The 26134-nt window shown below is 38.8% G+C and overlaps 3 protein-coding genes across 4 annotated transcripts in view; 1 reads left to right on the forward strand and 2 right to left on the reverse strand.

Annotated features, from left to right (window-relative positions):
• Positions 1–25: 25 nt before the first annotated feature.
• Positions 26–3202, forward strand: si:dkey-93l1.9 (uncharacterized protein LOC562339 homolog). 2 transcript variants are annotated; one of them, XM_051879797.1, is made up of 4 exons: positions 26–212; positions 719–947; positions 1024–1153; positions 1384–3202. In XM_051879797.1, exons 1-4 carry the CDS (start codon positions 180–182, stop codon positions 1394–1396), a joined length of 405 nt encoding a protein of 134 aa, XP_051735757.1. In that variant the 5' UTR covers positions 26–179; the 3' UTR covers positions 1397–3202. The 2 variants fall into 2 exon arrangements, with proteins under 2 accessions (XP_051735757.1, XP_051735758.1); XM_051879798.1 differs by lacking the exon at positions 1384–3202 and having other exon boundaries at positions 1024–1157.
• On the reverse strand, positions 1742–5598 carry emd (emerin). Its single transcript, XM_051879792.1, has 7 exons — positions 5442–5598; positions 4762–4845; positions 4470–4565; positions 4333–4367; positions 4212–4246; positions 3652–3711; positions 1742–3502 (listed from the first exon to the last, which is right to left on the reverse strand). Exons 2-7 carry the CDS (start codon positions 4841–4843, stop codon positions 3280–3282), a joined length of 531 nt encoding a protein of 176 aa, XP_051735752.1. The 5' UTR covers positions 4844–4845; positions 5442–5598; the 3' UTR covers positions 1742–3279.
• A 1858-nt stretch (positions 5599–7456) lies between these two features.
• Positions 7457–26134, reverse strand: part of flna (filamin A, alpha (actin binding protein 280)) — a 41760-nt gene continuing 23082 nt past the window's right edge. The window contains exons 12-47 of the mRNA XM_051879765.1: positions 25845–26041; positions 25613–25726; positions 25391–25534; positions 24904–25027; positions 24640–24800; positions 24473–24563; positions 24048–24217; positions 23812–23929; positions 23456–23718; positions 22897–23215; positions 22638–22811; positions 21264–21426; positions 20975–21135; positions 20533–20700; positions 20310–20433; positions 19614–19770; positions 19333–19522; positions 18200–18223; positions 16954–17201; positions 15514–15600; positions 14060–14159; positions 13840–13980; positions 13541–13669; positions 13163–13336; positions 12907–13068; positions 12600–12803; positions 12342–12494; positions 12111–12233; positions 11745–12011; positions 11284–11421; positions 11053–11168; positions 10213–10345; positions 9307–9483; positions 8990–9208; positions 8687–8890; positions 7457–8601 (exon numbers count right to left, since the gene is read on the reverse strand). Coding sequence (XP_051735725.1) covers positions 8417–8601; positions 8687–8890; positions 8990–9208; positions 9307–9483; positions 10213–10345; positions 11053–11168; positions 11284–11421; positions 11745–12011; positions 12111–12233; positions 12342–12494; positions 12600–12803; positions 12907–13068; positions 13163–13336; positions 13541–13669; positions 13840–13980; positions 14060–14159; positions 15514–15600; positions 16954–17201; positions 18200–18223; positions 19333–19522; positions 19614–19770; positions 20310–20433; positions 20533–20700; positions 20975–21135; positions 21264–21426; positions 22638–22811; positions 22897–23215; positions 23456–23718; positions 23812–23929; positions 24048–24217; positions 24473–24563; positions 24640–24800; positions 24904–25027; positions 25391–25534; positions 25613–25726; positions 25845–26041 — 5822 coding nt within the window. The 3' untranslated portion in view covers positions 7457–8416. The remainder of the gene's footprint in view (positions 8602–8686; positions 8891–8989; positions 9209–9306; positions 9484–10212; positions 10346–11052; positions 11169–11283; positions 11422–11744; positions 12012–12110; positions 12234–12341; positions 12495–12599; positions 12804–12906; positions 13069–13162; positions 13337–13540; positions 13670–13839; positions 13981–14059; positions 14160–15513; positions 15601–16953; positions 17202–18199; positions 18224–19332; positions 19523–19613; positions 19771–20309; positions 20434–20532; positions 20701–20974; positions 21136–21263; positions 21427–22637; positions 22812–22896; positions 23216–23455; positions 23719–23811; positions 23930–24047; positions 24218–24472; positions 24564–24639; positions 24801–24903; positions 25028–25390; positions 25535–25612; positions 25727–25844; positions 26042–26134) is intronic.

Here is a 26134-nt window from a genome sequence, read left to right on the forward strand (position 1 = left end):
GTTCACACGTTGGTGAGAGTGACTGATGGGAGGGTCTTTCTCTCGATCTTTAAAAGCACATCTTATGGAGAGAGCCAGGATTTGTAGAGTAAAACACTTCTCAGGTTCAGCTGATTAGTTTGTGAGCATCTCGACCGCTTCTTTTAAACATTTCTGCTGCTAAACAAAACCCAAAGCCAATGGAGAATCAAGCCCTCAATCAACAAGGAGTGGTGAGTAACAGATGTGTTCTTCCTGATCTGTTTATATATGTATAAGCATTTTACAGTGCAGATAACACCTAGCAGCTCTATAGTGGCACACTTTTTATGTCATATATATATGAGATCATAAATATATATATATAAATATATATATATATATATATATATATATATATATTCTGTTTCATGCAAGCAGACTTGTCAGGATTTCATCCAAAAGACAACATCCACCCAATGGCACCTAAGTGATGGCCATACTTGTGTTGAAAAGGTCTTTTAGTTCTGTGTACAAGCAGTGCTGTGTGAAGTTTCTTATTTGCTTAGGCTTACAGTGTCTGTCCTGTGGAAATAACCAAAGCAAAAATTTAAATGAAAGTTGAGGGTTTTTTTCTGCATAGGAGTTGTGCTCTAACTTCTGTTTTGCACTCATTAGCTACTTTTAATCTATTGACTAATTTCATGTTCATGTTGTGCATGCCACTGAATGTTATAATGTAATGTTCACTCCTTTTTAGGCTCATGCCACAGGGAACGGACAGCGTCCCTTCAACATGAATCATTACACTACTAAGAAGAGTGCAGCGCAGAGCATGTTGGATGTGGCTCTTCTGATGGCCAACTCCTCTCAGCTGAAGACAGTGCTGCATTCAGGACCTCAGCATCGCTTCTACGCCCCTCTTATTGCTCTGATCTCACTTTCCATCTCACTGCAGGTCATTGTTGGCCTCCTACTCATCTTCATTGGTTAGTTTATGTGTTTGAAAGCATTCTGATCTTCTTTCATTGGCAACACTGATGTGTTTTCTCTTGTTTTCTTCAGTGAAGTATGACCTAAACGATGTTAAGAAACAGCCGAGGCTGAACACAATGAATAATATGGCCACTGTTTTTGTGTTCTTTACTGTTCTTATCAACATCATCATCACAGTGTTGGGATTTGAGTCTGAAGGGTGAGCAGAATCTCATTAGCGAATGGATTAAATAACTGTTTTTTTCTTTCAGACTTTTAGACCAGTTAGCAGAAAATGCAGTTTAAAAGAGTATGCAGGAAATTTGAGTTAAATTGTAATGTTTTCATAAAATAGAACTTATAATCTTGAGTATTTTTATCGAGATATCTATACTTTATTATTTACATTAATGCACATACTGTACTGACTTTACATCTCTTCTGTTTTAGAAACAGCATCTGATACTGCACTCCCTCCGAATAATACACAAGAATTCCTCATGTGATTGTATTTACACATTTTTTTAAATTTACTGTACATTTACCTGAGTTGCCTCCATTTACTGTAATCAAAATCTAACCTAATCTTTTTTTCTGCCATTTTTTTATTTTTATTTGTATACCTTCATTTAACAAAGCATTAATGTTTGAGCAAATGTGTAATTTGATGTTTTGTGACAAACTGAATTTTCTAATATGAATTCACTTAATTATCAGCAGTCAAGAAATAAAAACCATAAGTTAGCTATGTAATATTTTCCTCTCCTTGAGTATTGCAACAGTACTGCTGAAAACCTCATTAAAACAATTTTTTTTTTTAACAAATATCACTTTTATTAGGTAATTTCAAAGTGGCATTTTTTTAAAAGACAGCAAGCAAACATTTTACAAAAATAAGTTTGTATAGTTTTGAATGATAAACTACTGCTCAAATTTATTAGACAAAAGTGTTTGGACACATTCTGTATGTGCAATTACTTTGCAAATTGAGAAAAGCTTTACATCAACATTGCATTGCATTCATTTGTCATTATCTAATAACAATTAAATGCAGTGACATTCATACACTGATGAGCCAAAACATTATGACCAGACACAGGTGAAATGGAAAAATGTTGATAATTTCTCAAACTGATTGAGCATTTGTGGAACATGCTGGACCAAAAAGTTTGATCCACGGTGGCTCCACTTCGCAAGTAACTGGACTTTAAGGATCTGCTGGTAATGTCTTGGTGCCAGATAGAGATAATGTTTTGGCTCATCTCTGTATACTGTAATTTGGCTTAAGTTGTCCAAATACTTTTTGGGTACACTATATATAACATTAAAAAGTAGTGTTTACATGTCATGGACAATACTGTCTAGCAGAAGGCTAGTTAATGAATCTGTTTAACTCTTTCCCCACCACTGACCGAATTTACCACCATTTATGAGACAACGCTTCCCTGCCATTGACGGAATTTTCAGGCTTTCCGTGTTTTTACTGTTATACAGTAGGGGGCGCTATTACTTAATTTTCTGAAAGAGTACAGAATCTCTGAATCAAAACACATGCAAAAATATGGAGCCCCGCACATGACATGCAGGGGGGAAAAAAGTAAATCGTGCGCACGCTTTACTAAGTCGTTCTCTGGATTTACTAAATTGTGCGCATACTACTAGCCTACTATTTTTTCCCTGGATGTCATGTGCGGGGCTCCGTACAAAAAAAACAGAAACAAGTGATAAAAGCATTGCTAATACACTTTTTAATCTTTGAAAGAAAAAAGAAGCTTTTTTCACAACTCGAAATGTTGCTTTTTATGACAAGTGTTGATAAAAAAAGAATGCATGAAGCTAGAATAATTTTTTTTTTTTTTTTTTTTTTTAAGAATATACTCTTTTTGGGGTTATATTGCATGTTCAGATCTTCATACAACAAAATATTCTGGGGGCCATGAAAGTTTTGTGAAAATGATAAAAAAAAAAATGCTGGCGGTGGTTAGCAACTTTTTTAAAAAACATTGAGGAAAGAGTTAATAAAAATGATTTCTATTTATACAGTTTATATCCTTAGTAATTAAAGACTTTAACAATAATAATAAAGCACCCATGGCTTTACTATATTGTGAATATAGTCTTGATTGAAGCGGTTGTGTTGCATTGTACCTAACAATGACATTTAGCTGTAACTATTATTCACAAAATAGTCTAACCTTGTGTACTTTATTGCTTTAATATACTCAGCTTTAAATTCAGCACCTCAGAATTCATTAAAAAAAACATCAAATAGAAACAATGTACCAAATAGTGTTGGGTTTTGATTGGGGCTGATGAACATATATAAAATATCTCGCTGCTGCTCCTCTACTTAATGGTTTTAAAGGGCGTCTCTTCTGCAGGTTCCATACAAGTGTACACATAATAAAGAAACACAGCAATAATAAGAAAGACCAAGACACGCAGCCACACCGGCACACCTCCAGGTTTGCTGGTCTCTGGACTGGCACCACGCTGGATGGATTTGGAGACTGACAGGCCCGGGCGAGAAGAACTCTGATAGGTTGTTCGAGTTGGGCTGATAATGGGCCTTTAAAATAGACAGGAAGAACATTTCATTTATTTTTCAGTGAGGTTGCAGGAATATTAACATTACAATATAATCAAGCATATTTTAAGAGAAGAAGAAAATAAATAATATAAACATTCTGAAACAATATTATTAAAACAAAAACTCACTCATTGGTATGGCCTACATCATCATCATCTCTATAATTGGTAATCTTTGACCTCCTTATGCTGTGGAAAGACAGCATATATCCAGTTAGCATTTAGGAGCTGGAAACCACTTTTAAACTTCAACTGAGACAAAAAAGAAATAAATGGATCACACAATAATACAATTACTAAGCATACAAGAAGAATATTATCAGGGTTGCCAGGTTTTCACAACAAAACTCACCCAATTGCTACTCAAAACTAGCCCAATCGCATTTCGGGGGGTCCCAAAGTAAAATCCGCGTTCTGGGGGGGTAAAATCTGCGTTTTTGGCGCGGTTTCCCTGGTAAAATTTGCCTTCCAGGGGCTAAATATCATGTTATTTGGGGTTGCTTCAACCCGCGGACATAAAAAACAACCCGCGGCAATGACGTAAAAGTAGCCCAATTCTGCGGGAAAACGACGGGCTTGGCAACACTGAATATTATCTGTGATCTAAGCAAGACAGCTGGATAGACATTATAATTGTGAAGAAGTGATTACTACTTTACATATTCAATAAAATAAAAAAAGCTACTTACACATCACCAAATCCATCGTGTCTTGTCGGTTGTGGCTGCAAAATATGAAAGTCTGATTAATACACTACATGTCTGATGACATGAGCAGTTACCCTTCAAATTCAGTTTGGTTTTTACTTACAGGCTGATGATAGGTAACATATTCCACTTCCTCCTCTATGAAAACAAGCAAATTTTACAAGTGTAATTCTACACCTTAACGTATAGTTGATATCAAATCTTGTCTCTTTTTTTTTTTTTTTTTAAGCAAAGCCTTACGTTCTTCTCTGTAGTATGTCTTGTCAGACGAGGAAGGCTTAGTGTTTTTGGCCATGGCCTCTTTCAGTTTCTTTTCATAGAGTTTCCTTGTGGATTCTGCAAAACAACACCGCCACCAAATCACAACTTTTGCCAGATTTATTGACAATTTTTTTTATTTAACACTTCCCTGATCTAGTGCTAAAACTGAATGAATAAAAAAATGAAGAAAATATAATAAAGTACTCTTTGAATAATGAATAATATTTTTATAACTATAAATGTTTTAACTTAGATTTAAGACAACACATACCTACTATTGGCCCATGTTTGATGCCATACTCATCCAGGAGCTGACTGATCTCCTTATCAGATTTTCCACTTAATGACGACATATCTGCAACAACAGGTTTAATGTTAAGGTTTAAAGTACAATATATATATAAAATCAATAGAGAACTGAGATTACTCATAATAATGTTCTACTATGTAGGTAACTAGTAGGCCTACTTGACTGAGAAATGTAACATACAATGTTTATTTTATCCCCAAAGAGAGTCTCATATAATTAAAACAATATACTACAGAGATATTAGATATTCTTGAGCACTGCACCAAAACAAAAAGGTACTTTATTGTGAGAGTACAACATCTGGTGCTGAATGATACACATGTGCAGACTGCAACAGCTGAGGTACTATGAACAAAACACATTTCCTACGCAAAGACCAAGCGAAAATGGAATCGTCTGTCATATTAAAAGACAATAAAACGCGTTTGGAGTTGTTTTCTCCTAAAAGCTTTGGCTTTAAAGGATAGAAAATGGATTTCTCGGGCTCGAGATCGCAAGCGAAATCACTGACACAACTTAACGCTTTTAGCGTGACTTAGGATAGAAGCGCAAGCCATAGCTTTGCAATAGTTTCGTGTATTTTCTTGAATATGTATACCTTTTTATGCTTAAAAATACTACTTTTGTAATAATTAACTTACCTTAAACGATTCCAGGACGTAAAAAGGCGCTTTCCTGAACTGGGCGTGTCGCGCTAGAGGAGGAGACACGCATCACTTCCTCACGCTAGTACTGACTAGGCGTGTTCAAAGCGTCAAAGCGTCAAAGCCTCTCTCTTTCTCTCTCTCTCTCTCTCTCTCTCTCTCTCTCTCTCTCTCTCTCACTGAAGGTAAAATGTGCGAAGCGACAAAATTGGCATGCTGTTTGCAAAACTAACACAACAAAACGGATCAAAAGTGACAGTACTTTTAACATTGTTACAAAATATTTCCATTTCAAATGAATTCTGTTCTTTTGAACTTTATTTCATCAAATAATCTTAATAGTTTTATGGAAACCATGATACTGTTTTTAAGCAGCACAACTGTTTTCAACACTGATAACATTGTGTAAACGTTTCTATCAAATCAGTACATTAGAATGATTTTTGAAGGGTCATGTGACACTGAAGACGAGCAATGGATACTGAAAATTCAGCTTTACCATCACAAAACTAAATTACATTTATCCTATAATATATTAAAATAAAAGTTATTTTAACTTTTAAAAATATTTCGCTATATTACCGTTTTTATTGTATTTTTGATCAAATTAATACAGTCTTCTTGCAAACTTCTTTCAAAAACAATAAAATTCTTACTAACCCCAAACCTTTGAAAGGTATTATAATTGTCACTGTACTCAGTCCAAAACAAACGAGTACAGAGATAAATGTAGGCTAGTATGACCAAAAAAGGATAATGATAAGTGAAAAATGATTTTTATCTCGTGTGCTGCAACTGGAAAATGAGTTAAATTTGAGAACTGGATCAAGTCTGATTCACGAACTGGCTCAGAATTGAAAATATCTGACTTAATTATATACGTCGTAAACAGAAATTAGAAGGATGTCAAGATTTTCTGTGAATAACCTAAATTTCAGTCAGTTCAGTGATCATATCACTTATAGCGCATAATTTGTGCCACTCTTCTGATAAATTTAGGGTGACTTAAAATCCTTTTTGGAGCTTGAAAAAAAAAAAAAAAAAAAAAACCCATGAACAGTCGAAATTTGCTCTGTTTTACAGCAAAAGAGAAATTCTTATTGGCTCAAAACGAAACCGACATGCAGTACACCTCTCTACCGCTGGGGGGCAACTACTCAAAGAGGTCTTTTAAGTTTTTGAAGGTAGAGGAAACCCAAACTGTTTTTTATTTGTTTTCGCGTTGGCATGAACAGATAACACGATTCAGCATTACTGTTACGTTTCTCTGACCGGTAGCTTCTCTTTCATTTTTAACCAGAACCGCTTGAGCAGAGCTACCTGTGTAAATTATTTTGTCAAATGTTGTAAACAAGCCTCTCAAATCGCCATATTTATTTAAATCAAAGTAAAGGTCCTTCACTAGGTGGTAACAATTTTCTGGGGCTCACGAGTCACCATATTTATTTAAATAAAAATAAAGGGCCTTCACTAGGTGGTAAAACATTTCTGGGGCCAACAAACCCCCTCACTAGGGGGGCTGGAAACTATGGTTACAGACCTGGGCGTGTCATACCAAATATGGGCAGAGTACAGCGGTTTAAGTATTTTGACTGTCTTGACTCAGCTGCATGCCAGTGACGGGCGTCAACCTGATTTAGAGTGACTCAAAAGATTTCACCAGGAGACCGTTTATGTGTTTTGATGTATCAGTAACTAAGCAATAACTGTCAGCAGTTTGTTTACTTTTTGTGCCTGTTTATCAAGACTGGTAGGTAGGAAGTCGCGATTGTCATATTTTTCCTTTTTATGACGTATATTTGAGTGAAACGGGGGAGGGGGTGATTTGTTAAATGAATAATTTACATCATTTGCAATACCATGTACACTCAATATATAGAGATCCCCAGTTATAATTTACATTTCCTTGAACGCTTCACTCATTAAAATGTAATCAAACTCTGAGGAAAGATGAATCGAAAGGCAACTCTAAACCACACACAGACATCAGAAAATGAAGACATTTACACATCTTACATGACAGAAAAATAGTTAAGACAACTTTATTGTGTATCAAAATACTGCAAGTCAAAACTTTTTTTTTTTTAAACAACTTTTTTTTTTTTTTTTAAATTCTGGAATACTGATTATACATTGACAATAGAGCACAAAGGGCTAAAGAGCTGACAAAGTGAGAGCGAGTGAGTGACGTTTTGCCAAACAAATATTAAGACTACATTACATTACCAGCAATAACTCGCCAAGCAGTATGCATCAATAATCTCCCTTTCACTACACCTTGAGCCAAATGACATTGCCTGCATCACCTTTATTCTGCCACGTAATTTCCCTTTGGTGTTGCTAAATAACTTGGCACACAATCCCCATTTTAAAAAGCATCTAATTGACATTTTCAAAAATGTCTTAATGGTCAAATGGAGGCAATATGCAGCTCTGTAAGACTGTAAAATATTCAAAACACACAGGGCAGACCCACAGAGCTTTGGCACCAGTGTTAATTCAGTCTATGGTTAAGCGTCACTTCACCCCATGGTAAGTTAAATGAAAACAAATCTGTGTTAAACAAGCGGCTGAATCACATCTATATTTCTCCTGCTACTAGAAATGGTTACTCTGTACAGTTACGACTGGAACAGCAGTCTCCTAAACCAGGCAAAAAACATAGTAGCAGCTACTCTGTGTTAGGGACAAGAACAGTAACAAACTGGTGTAAACCAAACACTGAGCAAAAGCCACCAGGACCCTCTGCTTTAATTGATTACTGAATGCAGCAAATGTAACAGGATCCAAAAATGACTGGCATACAGTGACAAGGTGCTTCTTTTAAATCCCTCTCTTGCTTGAAAACTGAATAGTGGTGCAGAAAAATACTGGATGAGAGGATCATATAGAGGAAAAAGGACGAGAGAGTTTTCAGTGTTCATGTATTTGATGCTGGAAGGAGCCTCAGATGGTGTTTTGGTGGAGGGACATTAGACAGTGATGTGATACGGGCTCCCAGGGATGTGCTCATCGCCCCATTTAACCACCAGGATGTACTCTCCTTTCTCCTTCAGCTGGTAGGACACATTATAGAGACGGTTACCCAAGTGTTTCACCAAGATCTCCTCGCAGGGCACTTTGGGTCCGTCCACTCCAACCAGGAGCATGTTCCTCCCTGTAGGGGCATAATATATAGTCAAATATTGGCAATTAATAGGAACTGGGGAAAATTAAAACGAAAAGATATTTCTGGCCCATACCTGCTTTACTACAGTCCACACTGAAAGTGTTCTTCTGTCCTATGAAGCCCTTGTTGAGTCCCAGACCCTTGGCAACTACACGACTGGCGTCGGAGCTGGCCCATCCTGGCGCTGCCTGCTGGCTGGTTGTCACGCTGCGGGTCACAGGGTCAACTAGAACTGATGATGTCTCGTGCATGCTGTGGCTATTGACCAATCGAGAGCCTGCAAAGGACACATTCGAAATTACACACAACTACAAGTTTCCATCCATCACCAATTTGATACCATGATAAAACACTGATGTTGACAAGTTGTAAGTACCTGTAATTTTTGCTTTGAATGGGCTGCCAACAATATGATATGGTCCACCATATTTGATAGAAATTAGGTAGTTTCCAGGGGCCATGGGTGTGTAGGTGACCTTGTAGCCCTCTGGGCATTCCTGACAGTCCATCTTGACCTTGGAAGGCCCATCAATGGTCACTGCTAAAGCACCTGGGCCAGCTGAACTTGTGTTCACAATGAATTCACATGGCGATCCTGAAGAGGTAGTGGTGTGGGGTCAGTTTAGTTCAGTTCAGCTGAACATTGACAACTATAGAATCACATTGTACATGATATACAAAAGTTCTTTATACCAGTGCTGCCTCCTTCTAGACCAGCTCCATAAGCAGACACCATTCCTGGGTCTCCAGCCTGGCCCATCTCACCAACACGGATCTTGAAGGGGCTTCCGGGGATGTGGGAACCATTGAATTTCACATCTATCAGGTACAGGCCATTCTCCCTGGGGATGAATCTCACAGCATACTTATCTGTGAGAAAGAAGGTAAGAGGAAACCAGCTGAAGATCAGTCAAATCACAACTAGTTTTGCTAAAACTTCAACACTAGGCTAACCTGCAAGGTTGGTGTAATGTTGGTGCCAATCAAACTAATATTGTTTAAATCGTGTATATAATATCATGTCCTTTTTGAAGCTCTTAGGGGAAAGTTCAAAATGCGTGGAAAACGCCAGCCGCAACACTTTCTTCTTTCCAAAGTTGCAAAGAAATTATGAACCACGTTCTCCATGAAGACGAGGAAATTTCAGCAAAGGATAAATGGATTTCCTGCCCTTGCATTAGCTCTACTACTAGACATATTTATGGATATATATAATAGAGAAAAAGAAATGCGGCCTGTACAGCTAAGATAAGCTGCTTGTCCATCTAGGCTGAGCATTCAATGTTGTTACGGAAAGGGCGAAGCGGATTGATTTGTTCTTGTCACATGACCTGCGGTGTGCTTGAGATTCTCATGTTGCTGTAGCGTAGATGTGCCTGGAAAAACGAGCGCGCTGCACTGCATGAGCGTCTCGGCATAGTGTCTCTATTTGAGCATGCTTGTCGCGCATCTACATTTAAAATAACGAACTTGAGCACGACATGTGAACAGCCCCTTAATCTTTCTCCTGGGTGCTTCATTTCCCCAAAAGATGGAAATACCTCAGTGATTTATTGGACCATTTACAGTGCAAGAAACAAGCCTTCAACCCATTGTTACCTTCATCGATCTCTGTGACACAGCACTCTTCAAGTGCTCCGGATGGACTGTGAACTTTGGCATCGATGACTCCCTTCGCTCCGTTTAGGCTCACAGCAAAAGAGGCCGGCTGGTTCACCTTTAATCCGGACTCCTGCATTAACATGACACTGCACACTCAACTCGGGATCAAAAATTGCATAAAAGTCTGCCGTTCAGCAAACACGTTCTTCACCTAATGTGACTCTACATCTCTTACCTTCAGGCTAACAGGGTTAAAGAGAGAGGCTTTGAGGAGACCAAGAAATGAAAGCCCTCCACCCCCAGCAATACACAAAATGGAGTAGTATAAAGGCAAAGAACAGAAAAATAAAGAAGCCTCTTTTGCCCTCTTTAACCCTTTAGCCTATCACTTCCATCCGTGTTGGAGGTAGGGCTGTTGGGAGCCTTTAGGACAAGGCACGAGAAACACAAACAGTCCTTCAGTATCCCAGAAACCCCAGCACATCCCTTGAACACAGCAGCAATGGATAACTGTGGCCTGTTTGGTGTGATTGGTGCATGCAACCTTTTGAGTTTCAACATTATCAACTGAAACATTTTCCAGACGCAGTAAAAGATCTACCCATTTATCATATGCAGCTACCAAATGTGTGCATGTATCTGAGAGCATGTGGTGTAGTGCAACAATTACCTCTCCTTTTCTGTTCGTACTTGATATTATGTGTTATAACTCACATTAAAGCAAATCAAACTTTGTTTCATGTCATAGTACTGTTTTCATTGTCATTGCAGCTGCTGTGCCAAGGGTTGACTGAGTTGTTTTGGGTGGACAAATGTCTGTCTTTCTCGAAGCCTCACCTGAAGACTAGCAACAGTGAGACGGCGGGCATCATCAGATGGAGAGGCCACGGGCACCACAAATGGACTGTCAGGGATGTGCTCATCATTGAACCTGATGGACACTTCGTAATCACCTAAAACAGATGGAGACCAGTCAGCTTTGACTCTTACAACTAACCATGAGGGTAAACAAACTTCCTAAAGTATAAATGAGTTGTATAAAGCATGAGTCAAGAACAAAAGCCTCACCAGGCTCCTGGACAATGTAGGAGACACCGCTGGATCCATCCTTGCGGTCTTCAAAAGCAATCTCTGCCTTACTAGGTCCCTCCACTGCGATGGACAGACCGCCAGCTCCTGCTTCACGGGTCCAAATGCTGAACTCAGCTGTACATGGGGAAAACATGAGGGATTAAACTGCGGTCACATTCACGGTTGTTCGGTGAATTGCGTGTGGAAAAATCCAGTCATTTCAACAGGTTCTCACATGATCTGGATTTTTGCATGAAGGCAAAATATTTCCACCACATGCAGATTTCTCAAAGTGTCAAGTTGTTCACATGAATTTGCGACATTGACCAACAGAAACCTACTTTGTTCGAAAGTGACTTCTGTGTGAACTGTGCTACACTATTGACAACAGTCAATGATTCTTTTTTGTCCGCATCTTTAGGCACTAAAACTAATTTGACATGCTGGTCAAATCATACCTGGTACACCCGCCTCTGCTCTCTCTAATCCTGGGCCTCCAGCACGGACCTTATGGGCGCCTCCCTCTCCAAGAGGACCCACGGTGAACTGGAAGGGGGATCCGGGTACATGTTGACCTTGATATTTCACACTGACTGTGTGCACACCCATCTCTGTGGGCACGAAGCGAATGCAGTACGTGTTGTTTTCTCCCTCCATGATCTCAGCCTTGTGTACTTTGCCAGATGGGCTGGTCACCTGAGCGGTCATGTCTGCGATGCTGATCTCTGTGGACCAAAAGTACAGAGGGCAACAAATGTAGGTATATTAGAGGAGGGGATTGTTAATAATGATTATGTTAATGTTATTTTTCATACAAGTCCTACCAGGGATCTTCAGACTGAGGTCGCACTGGCTGCCAACATTGGCCACAGATGCAGCTCTTCTTCTGCGGGTGATGCTCTCCTTCATCCGACCTTCTCCTGTCACTTTCACGGTAAAAGCACTTCCTGTTGGAGAAACAATGGGTGAAATTAAAACAGCCTGTTTAAAATCACACAGCAATAAATGACCAACTAAATATGGCATTCTGAAAATACAGCACTGCGAGTAAATACCTGGAACATGTTGGTCTGCAAATTTGATGTTAATTATGTAATTTCCTGGTTCTGTGGGGCAATATGTGACTTTGCAGGTGCCATCTTCCTGATCTTCAGTGTTAATATCCACCTTACTGGGTCCCTCGATAGACAAACTGAGTCCTCCATATCCTAAAGATTAAAAAAAAAAAAAAAAAATTCAAACAATTAAAATAAAATTCAAATAAACAAATACCGAAAATATAAAAAAAAAAAAAAAAACCAACACCACATCACCTGCATCTCTGGTGTCAATGATAAATTCTGCAGGCTCAAAGGTGCGGGCTTCACTCAGGCCTTGACCAGTTACGCGCACACGGCTGGCATCACCGATCTCTGATTGGTTGATCATGACTGAAATGGGGCTACTAGGAATATGACGTCCATTTTTCTTAATGTTAACAAGATGCTCGCCAATTTCCTTTGGCACAAATGAGATACCTTGAGAGAAAATACCAGAAACAGATTAGCACAACTGCTGACTTCACACTTATGAAATGTGACCTTTCATTCTACATACTGTCACTTCCATTATAACACTTACCCACATGCCCATTCCTGAGCATCTTGAGCAGGCACGGCTCCTCCCGACCAGACGGGGTGGTGAGAGACGCAGTCAGCTGGCTGAGGTCCAGCTCACCGATGTCTAGAGGGATGTCAGCGGCTGAGCCCACCTTCAGATGAGACATGCGCATCGAGTCATCACCTGTGGACAGACACGGAGTTGATGACATCACCACAAACAATGGACATGAATGGACGTTTCTTTTCTCGAAATATCAAAGCAGGGTTTAAAGCACCTGTGATCTTGGCCATGAACGGGCTGCCTGGAATGTGCTTGTCGTTGTACTTGACAATGATGTTGTAGTCTCCGGGAAGAACAGGGAGGTAAGACACAGTGCAGGTACCATCTTGATTATCAGTGCAGCTGATGTCTGCCTTTGACGGCCCCTCAATGGCCAGAGACAGACCACCTAAGGAATACACAACAAAAATCATAAACCAGCTTTTCATTGTGGACTGTTCAAATGACAGAATTTAAAGATGTCTGTTAAAACCAGAGACATTACTCACTGTCCTAAATGAATGGCTTAAGCACTTGATGCATACATTTGAAATAAATAGGGAAAATAAATAATAACATATTATTATAAAGATAAAGATGTGAGCGTCTATACCCTCTCCAGCGTCCTTGGTGTTGACCGTGAAGACTGCAGGTTTATTGACCATGCCATGAATTAGACCAGGACCATAGGCAGTCACGTGACCGCTGTTGACATAATCCACATAGAACTGCAGTGGACTTCCTAAGGGGGCAAAGAAGAGAGCCAAAGATTTTATAATTAAGAACCACTATATTCATTCAGCATTAAGGCAAATGCTTTTTTAAAGAATGTCCTCATTTGTTTCATTCTCTTGTAAACTTGTTTGTATGGCTAGGAAAAAAACAAAAGTGACCAAGTACAGGTTCTTTTACCTGGGATGTGTATTCCATCATATTTGATGTCCATCTCATGCAGGCCAGCCTCAGTTGGGGCGTATTTCACTGTGACTGTGCCATCCTTGTTATCGGTAATATCAGGCTTGGCCACTTTTCCAGAAGGCATTCTTACATCACCTGTGAGGCATTGGGTACATGAGAATCATCTTATACAAGTCAGGATATTTCTATTTGACGGATTTGCATAGTACAGTACCTGTAATTTCTCCCTTCTGGATGGTTAAAGGAATGACCAAGTCGAAGGGTCTCAGTCCAGCTACGTCCAGTCCATTCATACCAAGCTGTCTGTCTGTAGCCTGTGAGGAAGGAGAGGGAAATCAGACAGATCAAAACTAACCATGAGGTGGACACTGAACACAGATGGCCATCAGAAACTGAAGATCTAAAGCTAATGTGTTTGTTTCAGGTTTTTGTAATCTGAATTTACTAATTGCTTAGTTTGTTCAATATTAATTTTTATTCCACTGTATGTTTAATGCATTTTACTAGGTCATGAGAAAAAAAAAACAAATCAACAGCAGACAAAGAATAATTTTCAACTGTCATCCTAAGAATATCATATCATGGCTAATGTCCATATACAATATCGTTTAAAAGTTTGGGGTCTGTAAGATTTTTATGTTTTTGAAGTCTCTCATACTCACCAAGGCTGCATTTATTCTATCAAAAACACAGTAAAACAGTAATATTGTGAAATATTATAATTTAAAATTAATGCTTTTCTATTTTAAAGTAATCCAGTCTTCAAAAAACATTCTATGCCAATTTGGTGCTCAAAAAACATCCCTTATCATCAGCTGCTTAATATTTTTGTGAAAGTAGTGATTTTTTTTTTTTTTATTTTTTTCTAGGATACTTTGATGAATAGAAAGTCCATTTATTTGAAATAGAAATCTTTGGGAACATTATAAATGTCTTTACTGGCGCTTGAACAATTTAATGTGTCCTTTCTGAATAAGAGTATTAATTTCTTTTCAAAAAAATAAATCTTACTGACCCAAAACTTTTTAACTGTAGTGTATATTGATTTTGGTGTCAAGACGACACAAATGTTTTGTATGTATATCATGAATGGAAATGAAGAGCACAAACACAGCAGACATGACAACAGAACTCTTTATAAAAAATAAAAAAAAAAAGATGAAAAAAACAATAATGGAGATGATGACGAGGATGATGATGCAGCCACCAACACTGTGAGAGAATGACATTCTAATGAGAAATGGCAGGATCAGTCAGTGATTGACCAATCTGGAGAAGGGGGTGGAGAAAAAGCCAAGCAGACAAGTGGCAATGTGACCAACGATGATGTACCACACACAAAAAACAACATCTAAATGCCAACACAAAAGACAATGACGGTATCAAACACACAGCTTAAGCTCTGCAACAACCAGCCATTTTGTTCAAATGTAGATTGCCCACATTTATTGCTTTCCAAAATGGCTGTCATTCTATAAATCAATAAAAATGTATTGAGTCCACATAAAGGAAGAATCATGGGAAATAAGATTAAATAAACCCTAAACCTGGAGGAAGAAGGGGGAAAAAAAAGGAGGGTGAAAAGGGGAAGGACATAGGACTGATTGGGGACTGATCGGTAGCAGAGCAGGAAATGGAGACGGGGAGGAAAGAGGGGCGTGTCAGTACCCATGGCTGGCCCATGTTGGGCGCGTAGGCGTACTGCGGGTTCTGGGTCTGCTGCATTAGTTGGTCAGGGGAGTCACCTTCCAAAGCCTGAGACAGGGCAACAGAATCAAAGATGAAATCCCTCCAATTACAATCCCCATCTCTGGTTCAAAGCTGCTCAACCAGGAAGCCACTTTAAGAAATGTAGATTAAGATTCTTGACATTTCAAAACCATAGCTCATCCCAAAATGAGGTAATTTCTTTACCCTCATATTTTTCCAAAACCACTAGTTTTGTCTGAGGAACTGGCCAAAATGTAAGAGTCTTAATATTTGCACTAGCACAGTGGATCTCAACAGCAAACTCCAACACACACACTCTTATTTTTTCCCCTCAATAACTTAGTAGAACATACTGATCTACTATTTAAGCTCATTATTATTAGACTGACAACTGCACTTACTTACAGGTGTGAGTTTTGAGATGTCCTGTTCACACAGCTTGAGTACTGTACAACAGAAGTCCTTTTATTTACCTCAACTTTGATATTACTCATTTCTTAAATATTACACATTCAAAATCATAAAAGTCCAGTCGAGGTGCGTGTTCTTCTGTTAGACCTAAATCATCTGAAAGCAGCTTTCGTTATACCCGAGTGAGAGCAAAGCATTCAAGTAACACACAGACCACAAAACTGTTCAGAGCAGCTCCGGTGGACTGCATCTAAAACCTTCAGATGACACTGCGATGAATTAGTAGAGCTGCAGATATAGGAGCAGAGTTTGAGAACAACTGCCCTAGAAACATGGGGAAACTAGCAGCATCTGATGCATAACTAGTTGTTCTTTTGAAAAAAAAATTTCTTTTTCTTTTTCAATAAACCAATTGGAATTTACATAACTGGTCAAACATTTGTTTATGATTCAAACTTGTTCAGTTCTTTAGTTCACTGATGAGACCAATGATCTAGTCACAACAATTAACAACTCACTGGAGAGGAAATTAAACAACTACACCGAAATTTCCAAATGTTCACCACAAAAAGCTCTCACAAGGCTGCAGAAGGGAATACAGCACACAAGTAACTATATGATATTTTAGTGTTAAAATATGTGCTTTTGATGCTTGAAAGCTCCAATCCCTACAACAGAGCACCAATAACATTATTTTTAAATTTCTACTTTTGTGTTTTATGGAAGAAAGAAATCATATGGTTTTGGAACAACATGAGGATGAGTTTAAATTTTTGGGTGAACTAATCCCTTAAATTGCATGTTGATGCTTACCAGGGTGCAACTGCAACAATAAGCTACTATAATGATGGTTTTGCACTAAAAGGTTCACAGTGTACATTTAATCCACTATCCCACTGGAAAGGCTGCCTGTAAGAGTTTGTCCACCGTTTGAAATGAATATACCGTGATCCATATGAATAAAGGATCTGTATGGCATTTATGTACCGTGACTTGGAAGGGGCTGTTGGGGATGTGCTCTCCACCGAAGCGCACACAGATGACGTATTTCCCAGGCTGGGGTGCTGTGTAGAAGATGTCAAACGTTCCATCCTCATTTTCAACTACGTCCACATCCACCTCGCCTCCATCTGGAGTGCACACCGTGCATGTCACCTTGCCCTTCCCAGCAGCCTTTGCATCCACAGTGATGACAGTCTGCTCTCCGATCTGAATAGTTGGACCAACTCCAGCTCCTACAGAATACAAAAGAGGTTTAGTAACAAGTAATGTGCAGGCAGATGTTTTGTTATTAGGGAGTTTAGTACCCATCCCTCCATAGTTACATTCCACCATGCACTAGATGCAAAAGGTCTGGAACATCAAGGCAACAGATGGCTTAAGAAAAGTAGGATCCATCACCAGTGGTTCTCAACCAGGGGGCCAAAACAATCTTCCAAGGGGGCCACAGCATGACTTTAATCTATAAGCTTTTAAACTAAAAGACTAAGTTTGATTATTGTAATATCAAAAAACACCAAAAAAAAAAAAAAAAAAAAAAAAAAAATAGATGTTAACTAAAATATTCTCTTTTTCCATTAAGTATTGTTTTTAATTGAATAACATACAGTTCTTGAATCTTCTGGAACCACAAAATTAACCATGGATAATTTAAAATAATCAATATTCCCCGTTTCTGTTAATTTATAAAAAAAAAAAAAGAAAAAAAAAAAAAGTGTGAAAATATATGTCATAATTACAGCAGAAATACAGAAAATATCTTAGTATTCGAATAGTGTGTTGGACAAATGGAGGCTTGAGTAAAAAAAGGTTGAGAATCACTGATCTAGACGTATTTTCGTCCTGTGACAAAAAAAGATGGATCCACCATCCTGTTTTCCATTGCCTCAATTTCCAGTACGCTACTGTCCATTTAACAATGCCTCCAGTAATAAAACAAATGAGAAAAGCTGAGAAAGATATATAGTACATGTACATTCTATCATACAGGCATATTAAAGACCTGATAGAGTAAGTTAGTGATTAGTCACCTGCAGTCGACAACTAATTCACTATTGTACTTTAAGACAAAGCCATTTTGAAATGGCAGGAAACGCAAGATAATGTACATGTGGACTATGTCTTAGCTAAAGTAGTTGATAGGATGGCAAAATATAAGCCCTTTAGTATCATACACGATGCAATTCTGCATGCAGAACCAAACTACGACTAGAGCATTATTCAAAGCGCTTACCCAAACCGTGACCTCCAATTGAGACTGAGACCGTGAAGCAGAGCAAGAAAAAGTGAAAAAGTAACAATCAGGGCAAAATACAACAAAATGTGTGCAAGAGATAAAACAGAAGTGAGGAATGAAGTGATGGGAATGTGAGCAGCGCTGCACAGGAGGTGCGCGTGTGTGTCTGGGTGGGGGATGAAGATGGGAGAAGTACACAGAAACTTCACATACTTTATACAAGGAAAAAAAAAAAAAAAAAAAAAAAAAAAAAAAAAAAAACACCTTTCCCTTGTGAAAACCAGCCTGAACATTGAGTTTCAGATTAGACAAAAATGGCTCAAAGAACACAGTGAAGAGTCATCAAAACATTTATTTTCCAGTGGCTCCCAAACCACAGGATTATTCTGATCCTCCCATTCAGTGTGTATACTGGCAGACTATCTTAAGACATCAGAAATGGGTAAATAAAAAGGCACAGTTGCCCTCTCTTTTTTGTAATATGGACACCAAGCAGTTTGGCTGCTTAGTGTTTTGATCACCATAATAGGGCTGCATGATGTTAGAAAAACTGATATTGCAATTTTGTTTTTCTGCAAAAAAAAAAGAAAAAAAAAAAAAGAATTTCTCACCAGATTATGTAAATAGCTATATTTGGAAAGAATTAATAGAGTTCGTTCTAGAGTGATTAGTGTGATTTTGTTGGTGAGTGCATCTGCATAGAAAACAAATTTCAAAAAGGTGAAACTTTTGAGCTTGAATCATCCTTTCAGGGTTGAACAATTTTGGAAAACTTTAAAAACTTGGGTGTTCACACACGGGTATAATCCTCAAAAGAACCAACTCAAACCTCTTTCAGTAACCATAATGCGAATAGAGCTTAAAAATATATTCACTTTAGTTTTCTTAGGCCAAATTCCTACTGTTTGTGACCCATTCAACACGATTTGATCATCACATAAAGACATACCGCAATATTGATTTTATTCCGATATATTGCGCAGCCCTACTATATTATATATTTTAAGATTTAGAGCTCTGATAGCACAAAATTTCAGTCTGAAATAAACAGAAATGGGTCTCCAAGTTTGTAATCAGTAATGTACAGACTGGTCATTTATGTTGACTGATATGACCTGAGCATTACATACCTGTGACTGTGCATTTGCTGGCATCTCCTGTGGGCAGGGCTCTGATACGATATGGGGAGTATGGGATTTCATCACCACCATACTTGATGAGAATGGTGTAACGGCCAGTCATGTCAGGCACATAGGACACAAGGTACGTCCCATCCTGATTATCACGAATGTTAGCCTTCTTTGGCTTCCCTTCAGGGTCCTAAAATAAGCATTAAGAACCAAACAATGCATTAAAAAGGTTGTAAGAGTCAGTAGCTACTTTATGGCTGTAAAGAGAAGCATCAGCTCACAGTGATCTGGACAGCCAAGAGTCCCTCTCCTGCATCTTTGGCGTCAATAGTGAACTCCACGGGCAGACTGGCAGGCACACCAGTGGTATTCAGACCAGGACCGCTGGCACGGACCTTACTAGCATCATGAGTGGGCAGAACCTTCACCTTATAAGGACTGAATAAAGAGACCAAAAAGAGTGTGTGAGAGAGGGGAAATAAAGAGCAAGGAAGGACAGGGACCAAGGGAATTTAAAAATGCACCAGGCCTGCTGTAATACAAGTAGTCGATGCCAATACCACCGAAATTTCGCAATACTTTAATGCCAAAACGAATACTATAGCAAAAACGAATCTGCTATTGAATACATTATATTATACTGTTGAATATTAATATAAACATTTAAAAAACAACTTTACTTTGGTACCAGTACTTTTAACACCACTAAAAACTAAACTTTTTTTGTAAAGCCATGTCAGTTTCTAGGGGTATTTTTATTGCAAAATCCAGGTTGATAAATAAAAGATAAAACCATAAAACCAACATAAGATGATTAAGATCCATTTGTAAAACTCGTTTTGACTCTAGACTGACATTAATATTTTCAAGAGTGTCCTAAACAGAAACAGAACGAACCACACGACTGAGCACAATGTGACCTAAAGTTTACAGACACGTAAAAGGGTGGTGGTGACAGATCTGAGGTTGTGGTTTACCTGTGTGGGATCTCCTCATCAGCATACAGGACATTAATTGAATATGGCCCCTCCCTGGTGGGTACGTAGCTGACTGTGTGAGTCCGGTCACCATTATCCACCACCTCAACAGGCTCCACGACTCCTTCAAGACAAACAGTAATTGTCACAATCCTCAAATTCAATGGAGTGGGGGAAAAAAAACATCACAACATACAAGATGAATCTTGAGTCATGCTCTCACCTTTGGGTCCCTGCACTCTGACCTGCAAGGGAGCCACTCCAGCTTTGCTTGCATCCACAGAAAAGACTTGTGGGATATTGGCACGCACGTTGTTTCCAAGCCCTTGACCCACACATTTCACTTTAGTTGCGTCGACAGTATCGTGGACAGGTACAGAGAAAGGGCTTCCTGTTTGGGGGGGGGAATACAAGATAAAATTAGTGTTGTCAAAAGTACCAACTTTGATACAAAGTCAGTACTGAAATTTTTAAAAAGTGACGATACCAGCACCTTACTTTATTTGTAACTTTGTTATATTCTGTTATATGACAGTTCACTTATCTTTAATAATGTTTGAACATTATTAGTTAGGCTAGTAGTTTTTGCTGTGGTATCGAGGTACTTAAAATGTGCTTTAAGTAATAAATGGAAAGCGGTTACATTTTGCTGCAAAAATACTGACCAGTGATTGGTTGGCCTCCATAGGTGACATTGAGGTTGTATGTGCCTGGCTCATATGGGATGTATTCAACACAACAGCTGCCATCTTTGTTATCAGTGCAGGACATTTTGGCCTCAGAAGGTCCCTCCATAGCCAGCCCCAGTCCACCTGTACCGGCCCCACTGCACAAGATACAGATGAGGAGTGAGGCAGAGAACCTTACAACCAGATCTACTGACACAGTGACTGATCTGATCAAGGAAACAGCAGCTCAAAATGAAACAAAAAGCTGAGTGCTGAATCTACCCACCGGGTCTCCACTGTAAACTTGTTGGGTTTGTTGGTGATGCCAGACTGAAGTCCTGGGCCATGTACACGCACACGTGCCGGGTCACAACCCTCGGTCACCGGCACACGGAACGGGCTCTTGGGAACTGGGGTGTTATCATAAGCGACCTCAACACTGTGTGTGCCTATTAACATATGCAACAGAAGATTAGCGTAAATGCAATCTATAATATTGAAGTAATACTACATTTTTACAGATTTTAAAAGTGGTGCATATCCTTGTAAAACTTACTACAAATGATGCTAAGATGGATACAAGGTAACATTATAATTAGTATAGTGTCAAAATGATTTGTAAATACTTGCAAACTATTAATAGTTAAACTGTTGTTAACACATTAATAGACTACATACAAATAATGAGTTCATCATTCATTGTCACTGTAATAAAAGTGTTATTGTTTAATTAGTTCATATGTAAAGAGATAAATAATGTGTTGTTAGCAACATATTAACTGTAAATAGTTATCACTTCAGATTAGGTCACGGAAAATGGGAAAATTTTTATTGGACAATAGTAAACATTTTAATGCCTATCCCCAAAGCTATAAATAATTGAATAAATAAAGCTGTCAATATAAAATTACATACAAATACTCATAAGATCACATTGCTAAAATGCATCAGTAAGGATTAGGGGTAGGTTTAGGGGAAAGAACATACAGTCCGTATAGTATATAACTCATTTCTATGGAAAGTCCCTATATAAAAAAAAAAAAAAGAAAAAAGGAAACCGTCTGTGTTTAATGTATTTGTAAACATTTTAAGGAACACTGAATATGAATGCAATTAATGGTCTTATAAAGGTTGGTTTAAATGACTTAATTAAATGTCATTTTCCCATTTTCCATGACCTAATCTAAAGTGAGAACTATTTTCTGTTAATAAGTTGTTAAAGCATCACTAACTCTTTACATACGAGCTAATAATTTGTTAATTACAGTAACAATGAATGAATAACTTACTATTTGCATATAGTCTACTAATGTATTAAATACAGTTTATAAACAATTAGCTGTAAACAAATAGCTTGCAAATTTATAAGTACTTTATTACTCTGAACATATTATAAAGTGTTACTCAAAATGATATTAAAAATAAAACACTAACAACTAAAAATTAATGATTTTAAAAATGAATTCAAGCATCACATTATAATTTAAAGTACAAAAAAAAAAAAAAAAAGGTTATTCATTTTGACATTTGCTAAAGATTACAGTTAAATGGTATTAAATGAGTGTAATTTAATTAATTTTAAAGATTAATGTTAGTTAAGCATTAGATGACCAAGATCATCTAAAATGTAAAAACAGAAGAAATGAGGACTGAAACTCACCCTCCTCATAAGGCGTGTACTCCACTTGGTAAGTGCCGTCTCCCAGGTCTCTGATCAGAGCTTCAGTTTGGTTGCCTGATGGGTTATTGATACATGTCTTGATATGATTGCCACCCGTTTTGGTGAGAGCACGAGCATCCACAGTGAAATCAGTAGTGGCCTCCCGGAAAACACCTACAGATGAACATTCATAGTGACCAAATGAGCAAAGACAAAGACAAGGAATTCCTGTCTAATAAAGCTGAGAAGACCACAATACCTTTGCCCTCCACTCCAGGTCCGAACACTTTTACTCCACTGGTTTCCACAGCAGGCTCCACGTTGAGTCTGGCTGGGAAGTTTGGCACATCCTGATCACCGTAGCGAATGGTGAGGGTATAAGCTCCAGGGTACAGAGGGATATAAGTGATGGTGTAAGTTCCATCCCCATTGTCTTGAATACGGACTTCAGCCTCAGTGCCATTGTCTGAGATGATCTCTATAGTCAGCTCAGCAGGACCAGCATTAGTGCAATCGACCACAAACTGTCCTGGCTCGCCAACCTTAGCTCGCTCCAGACCTGGCCCAGAACATCGCACCTACACATTAGAAGAGAAGTTGGGATATGAATGAAAGAGTGCATTTGTTCTACCACTAAAGCCAATAAAGGGGTTCAGATGCCAAAACCACTCAAATGAGAAGTTATGCAACATTAAGCAAATTACAGTTTGTAAAAATAAACACCCTACAAGAGCTTTTCCTGACGCCTTTTTGTTGTCTTGTTAAAGCAGCAATAATATTTAATTCCTAGGTTGAGCACCATTTCCAAACTGCCTCACCTTAGATGGGTCAGTGGGTGCAATGGCTTCCACAGGGAATGGACTGCCAGGGATGGGGGCGCCATCATATGTCAATTCAACCTCATAAGGTCCCTTATCTCTGGGGATAAAACGAACCTGGCTGGTTTCTGGGCTCAGGCCTGGTTCAACTTTACAGGGCACTGATTTGCCAGATGGACCTGTAACCTTTGCGCCAACCTTGCCCTGACCACCTGCTCCTTTAGACTTGACTGTGATGTCCTGATCCTTTCCAACAGTCATTGCTGGAAAAGAAAGAGCAGATCATTTGACTTTAAATGGGTGTTCATAACTCAGTTTAATTGGTCACAAGCTAGACAAGGAAAGTGATAACTTACTATCGCCAAGACCAGCCACTTTAACTTTACTGAGGTCCAGAGATGGGGCAACTGCTACAGCAAATGGGCTCTTGGGAATGGGATCGCCACCATAGGTAACATTCAAACCCATATTGCCCTAAAGAAGAAAATGAGCACTTAGACTCCACCAGTACGCAATGGATAAATGGATAATATTCTGCTCAAAACCAAACCTCAGCAGTCATGGAAATTTGAAATCTCAAACATGTGCTCACCTGTTGGACAGGGGTGTATTTAACAGTGTGGGTGCCATCATGATTGTTGATGATGTCAAAGTCACGGACCGCCTCTGCCTTGTTAGGTCCAGTGAACTGAGCGTCAAGTTTAGCTTTGCCTGCGGCCTTTGTGTTCACAGTGAAGTGAGTGGGTTTGTTCAGCTCCACACCTTTAAGAGAAATAGGAGATATTTCTATTCACTATTACAGAAATTCACCTTGCAACAAAAAACAGAACTGAGGGGAGAAAACAATATATTTTGGTTTATTTTAGGCTTAAAAGTAACTTAATGTGTTAAGTCACACTAAAATAAATTAAATGAATGAATAAAATGTAAATAACACTAAATTTACTTGTTCAACAACAAATTACAAGCATAAAGGCTGCCAGAGATGCCCATGTTAGTCTTTGCCCTTTATCTCACCAGTGCGGCTGAGTCCAGGCCCCTCTGCTTTAACTTTACTGGCATCATGAGAGGGATCGACCTTGATTCTGATGGGAGTCAGGGGAATGGTCTAGAAAACAAAACAAGTTTGAATAAAAGAAACCCCACTAGACAACTTCACCACATACACTTGCGCCTCCTCTTACCTGATCAGCAAACAGCACCATGATTGTGTAGCTGCCTGCTCCAGGGGGAGTGTATTTGACAGTGAATGTGTCATTGTCATTTCTAATGATGTCAAAATCGATGTCAGCCTCAGCAGGTCCCACCACACCTGGAGCACATTTGATGCCTATGCTGATGTCACCTAGGAGGGAAAAAAAAAAAAAAAAAAGACCATTAAGCTTCCTTGCCCATAAAAGACATGAGAATATTAATTCACATCATTCTTTTAGAGTTAAAGCTCTTACCCTGTCCAGCCTCGGCACAATCCACAGTGAAGTATGTGGGTTCAAAGGCCTTCAGGCCAGTCTTGGCCACTCCAGGTCCTGATACTTTAACCTTATTGGGATGACACCCTGCCCCAATATTCATCTACAGGACAAATACAGTGAAAACACATTAAGACACTTCTCATTAGGAAATAGCATTACTGTTTGTGTATGAATAACACTTGAAGCTTATATATGCATTATAAAAGTGTTTTATTGCATTAATTATGCCTTGTAATGCACCTTATAATGCATTGTATGATCTTGTTACACCTTGAGAAATAATGCATTAACACAAGACAAAAATCTTCAAGGAAAATATGCAAATATTATAATGCATATAATATTATGAAAATACCTAATGCAATACAGAATACATTATGAATGCCTTTATAATAAGAGACTACAATTAAAGTGTTGGCACAGTAATTCTAAGGATCTTAACCATATCTGAATTACTACCCACCCTGAATGGGCTCTCTGGGATGTTGACTCCGCCCCATGACACCATCACAGTGTGTTTGAGAGGTTTGCGAGGGGTGTAGCTGCAGCTGTATGTCCCATTGCCATTGTCCTTCACCTGCACATCTACTGGGTTTCCATCACGGTCCTGAGAGGAAAAGAAATTGTTAGTGCTTTGATTTAGAGAGATGTAGGTCAGTCATGAGCAATAAACCAAGATTCACACCTGGGCTTGAATCTTTAGGGGAGCTTTGCCACCTAGTTTGGCATCCACAGTGAACTCGGCTGGTTTGCCGACTGACAGACCAGAGCTCTGCAGACCTGGACCATAAGCCTTCACCTGAATTACAAATGAGACACCAACAGCCTAATTTAAATCTGTACAATAAGGACTACCAACTGCTCATATAAGGAATAATTTTCACATCAAACCTCTAGAAGGAAGCCAGATTCATTACCTTGTCAGGATAAAAGTCTTTTCCTGGAGCAGGCACGATTTCAGCCATGAAAGGGCTGTGCTGGATGTCCTCGTTCTTACAGAGCACATGAACGGCATACTCGCCCGGTTCTGTGGGCCAGTACCTCACGTCACAGGAGCCATCTCCCTTATCATCACATTCAATCTTAGCCGGGGATGGGCCCTCCACTGAGAAACCTGAATGGAGAATTCCCAAAATTGAGAATGTTGTTCTGGATTTACAATTCAAAACTTATACAAAAAAAGAAATAAATAAAACTAAAAACAAAA

The sequence above is a fragment of the Ctenopharyngodon idella genome, chromosome 22 (genome assembly GCF_019924925.1).
Source record: "Ctenopharyngodon idella isolate HZGC_01 chromosome 22, HZGC01, whole genome shotgun sequence".
NCBI lineage: Eukaryota > Metazoa > Chordata > Actinopteri > Cypriniformes > Xenocyprididae > Ctenopharyngodon > Ctenopharyngodon idella.

Coding starts and splice junctions, on each gene's coding strand:
- si:dkey-93l1.9 (XM_051879797.1), top strand. CDS start 180: ATGGAGAATCAAGCCCTCAATCAACAAGGAGTG. Junction 213..718: donor CCCTCAATCAACAAGGAGTG/GTGAGTAACAGA, acceptor ACTCCTTTTTAG/GCTCATGCCACAGGGAACGG. Junction 948..1,023: donor CCTCCTACTCATCTTCATTG/GTTAGTTTATGT, acceptor TGTTTTCTTCAG/TGAAGTATGACCTAAACGAT.
- emd (XM_051879792.1), bottom strand. CDS start 4,843: ATGTCGTCATTAAGTGGAAAATCTGATAAGGAGATCAGTCAGCTCCTG. Junction 4,566..4,761: donor CAAACATGGGCCAATAGTAG/GTATGTGTTGTC, acceptor GTTGTTTTGCAG/AATCCACAAGGAAACTCTAT. Junction 4,247..4,332: donor ATGTTACCTATCATCAGCCT/GTAAGTAAAAAC, acceptor CATATTTTGCAG/CCACAACCGACAAGACACGA.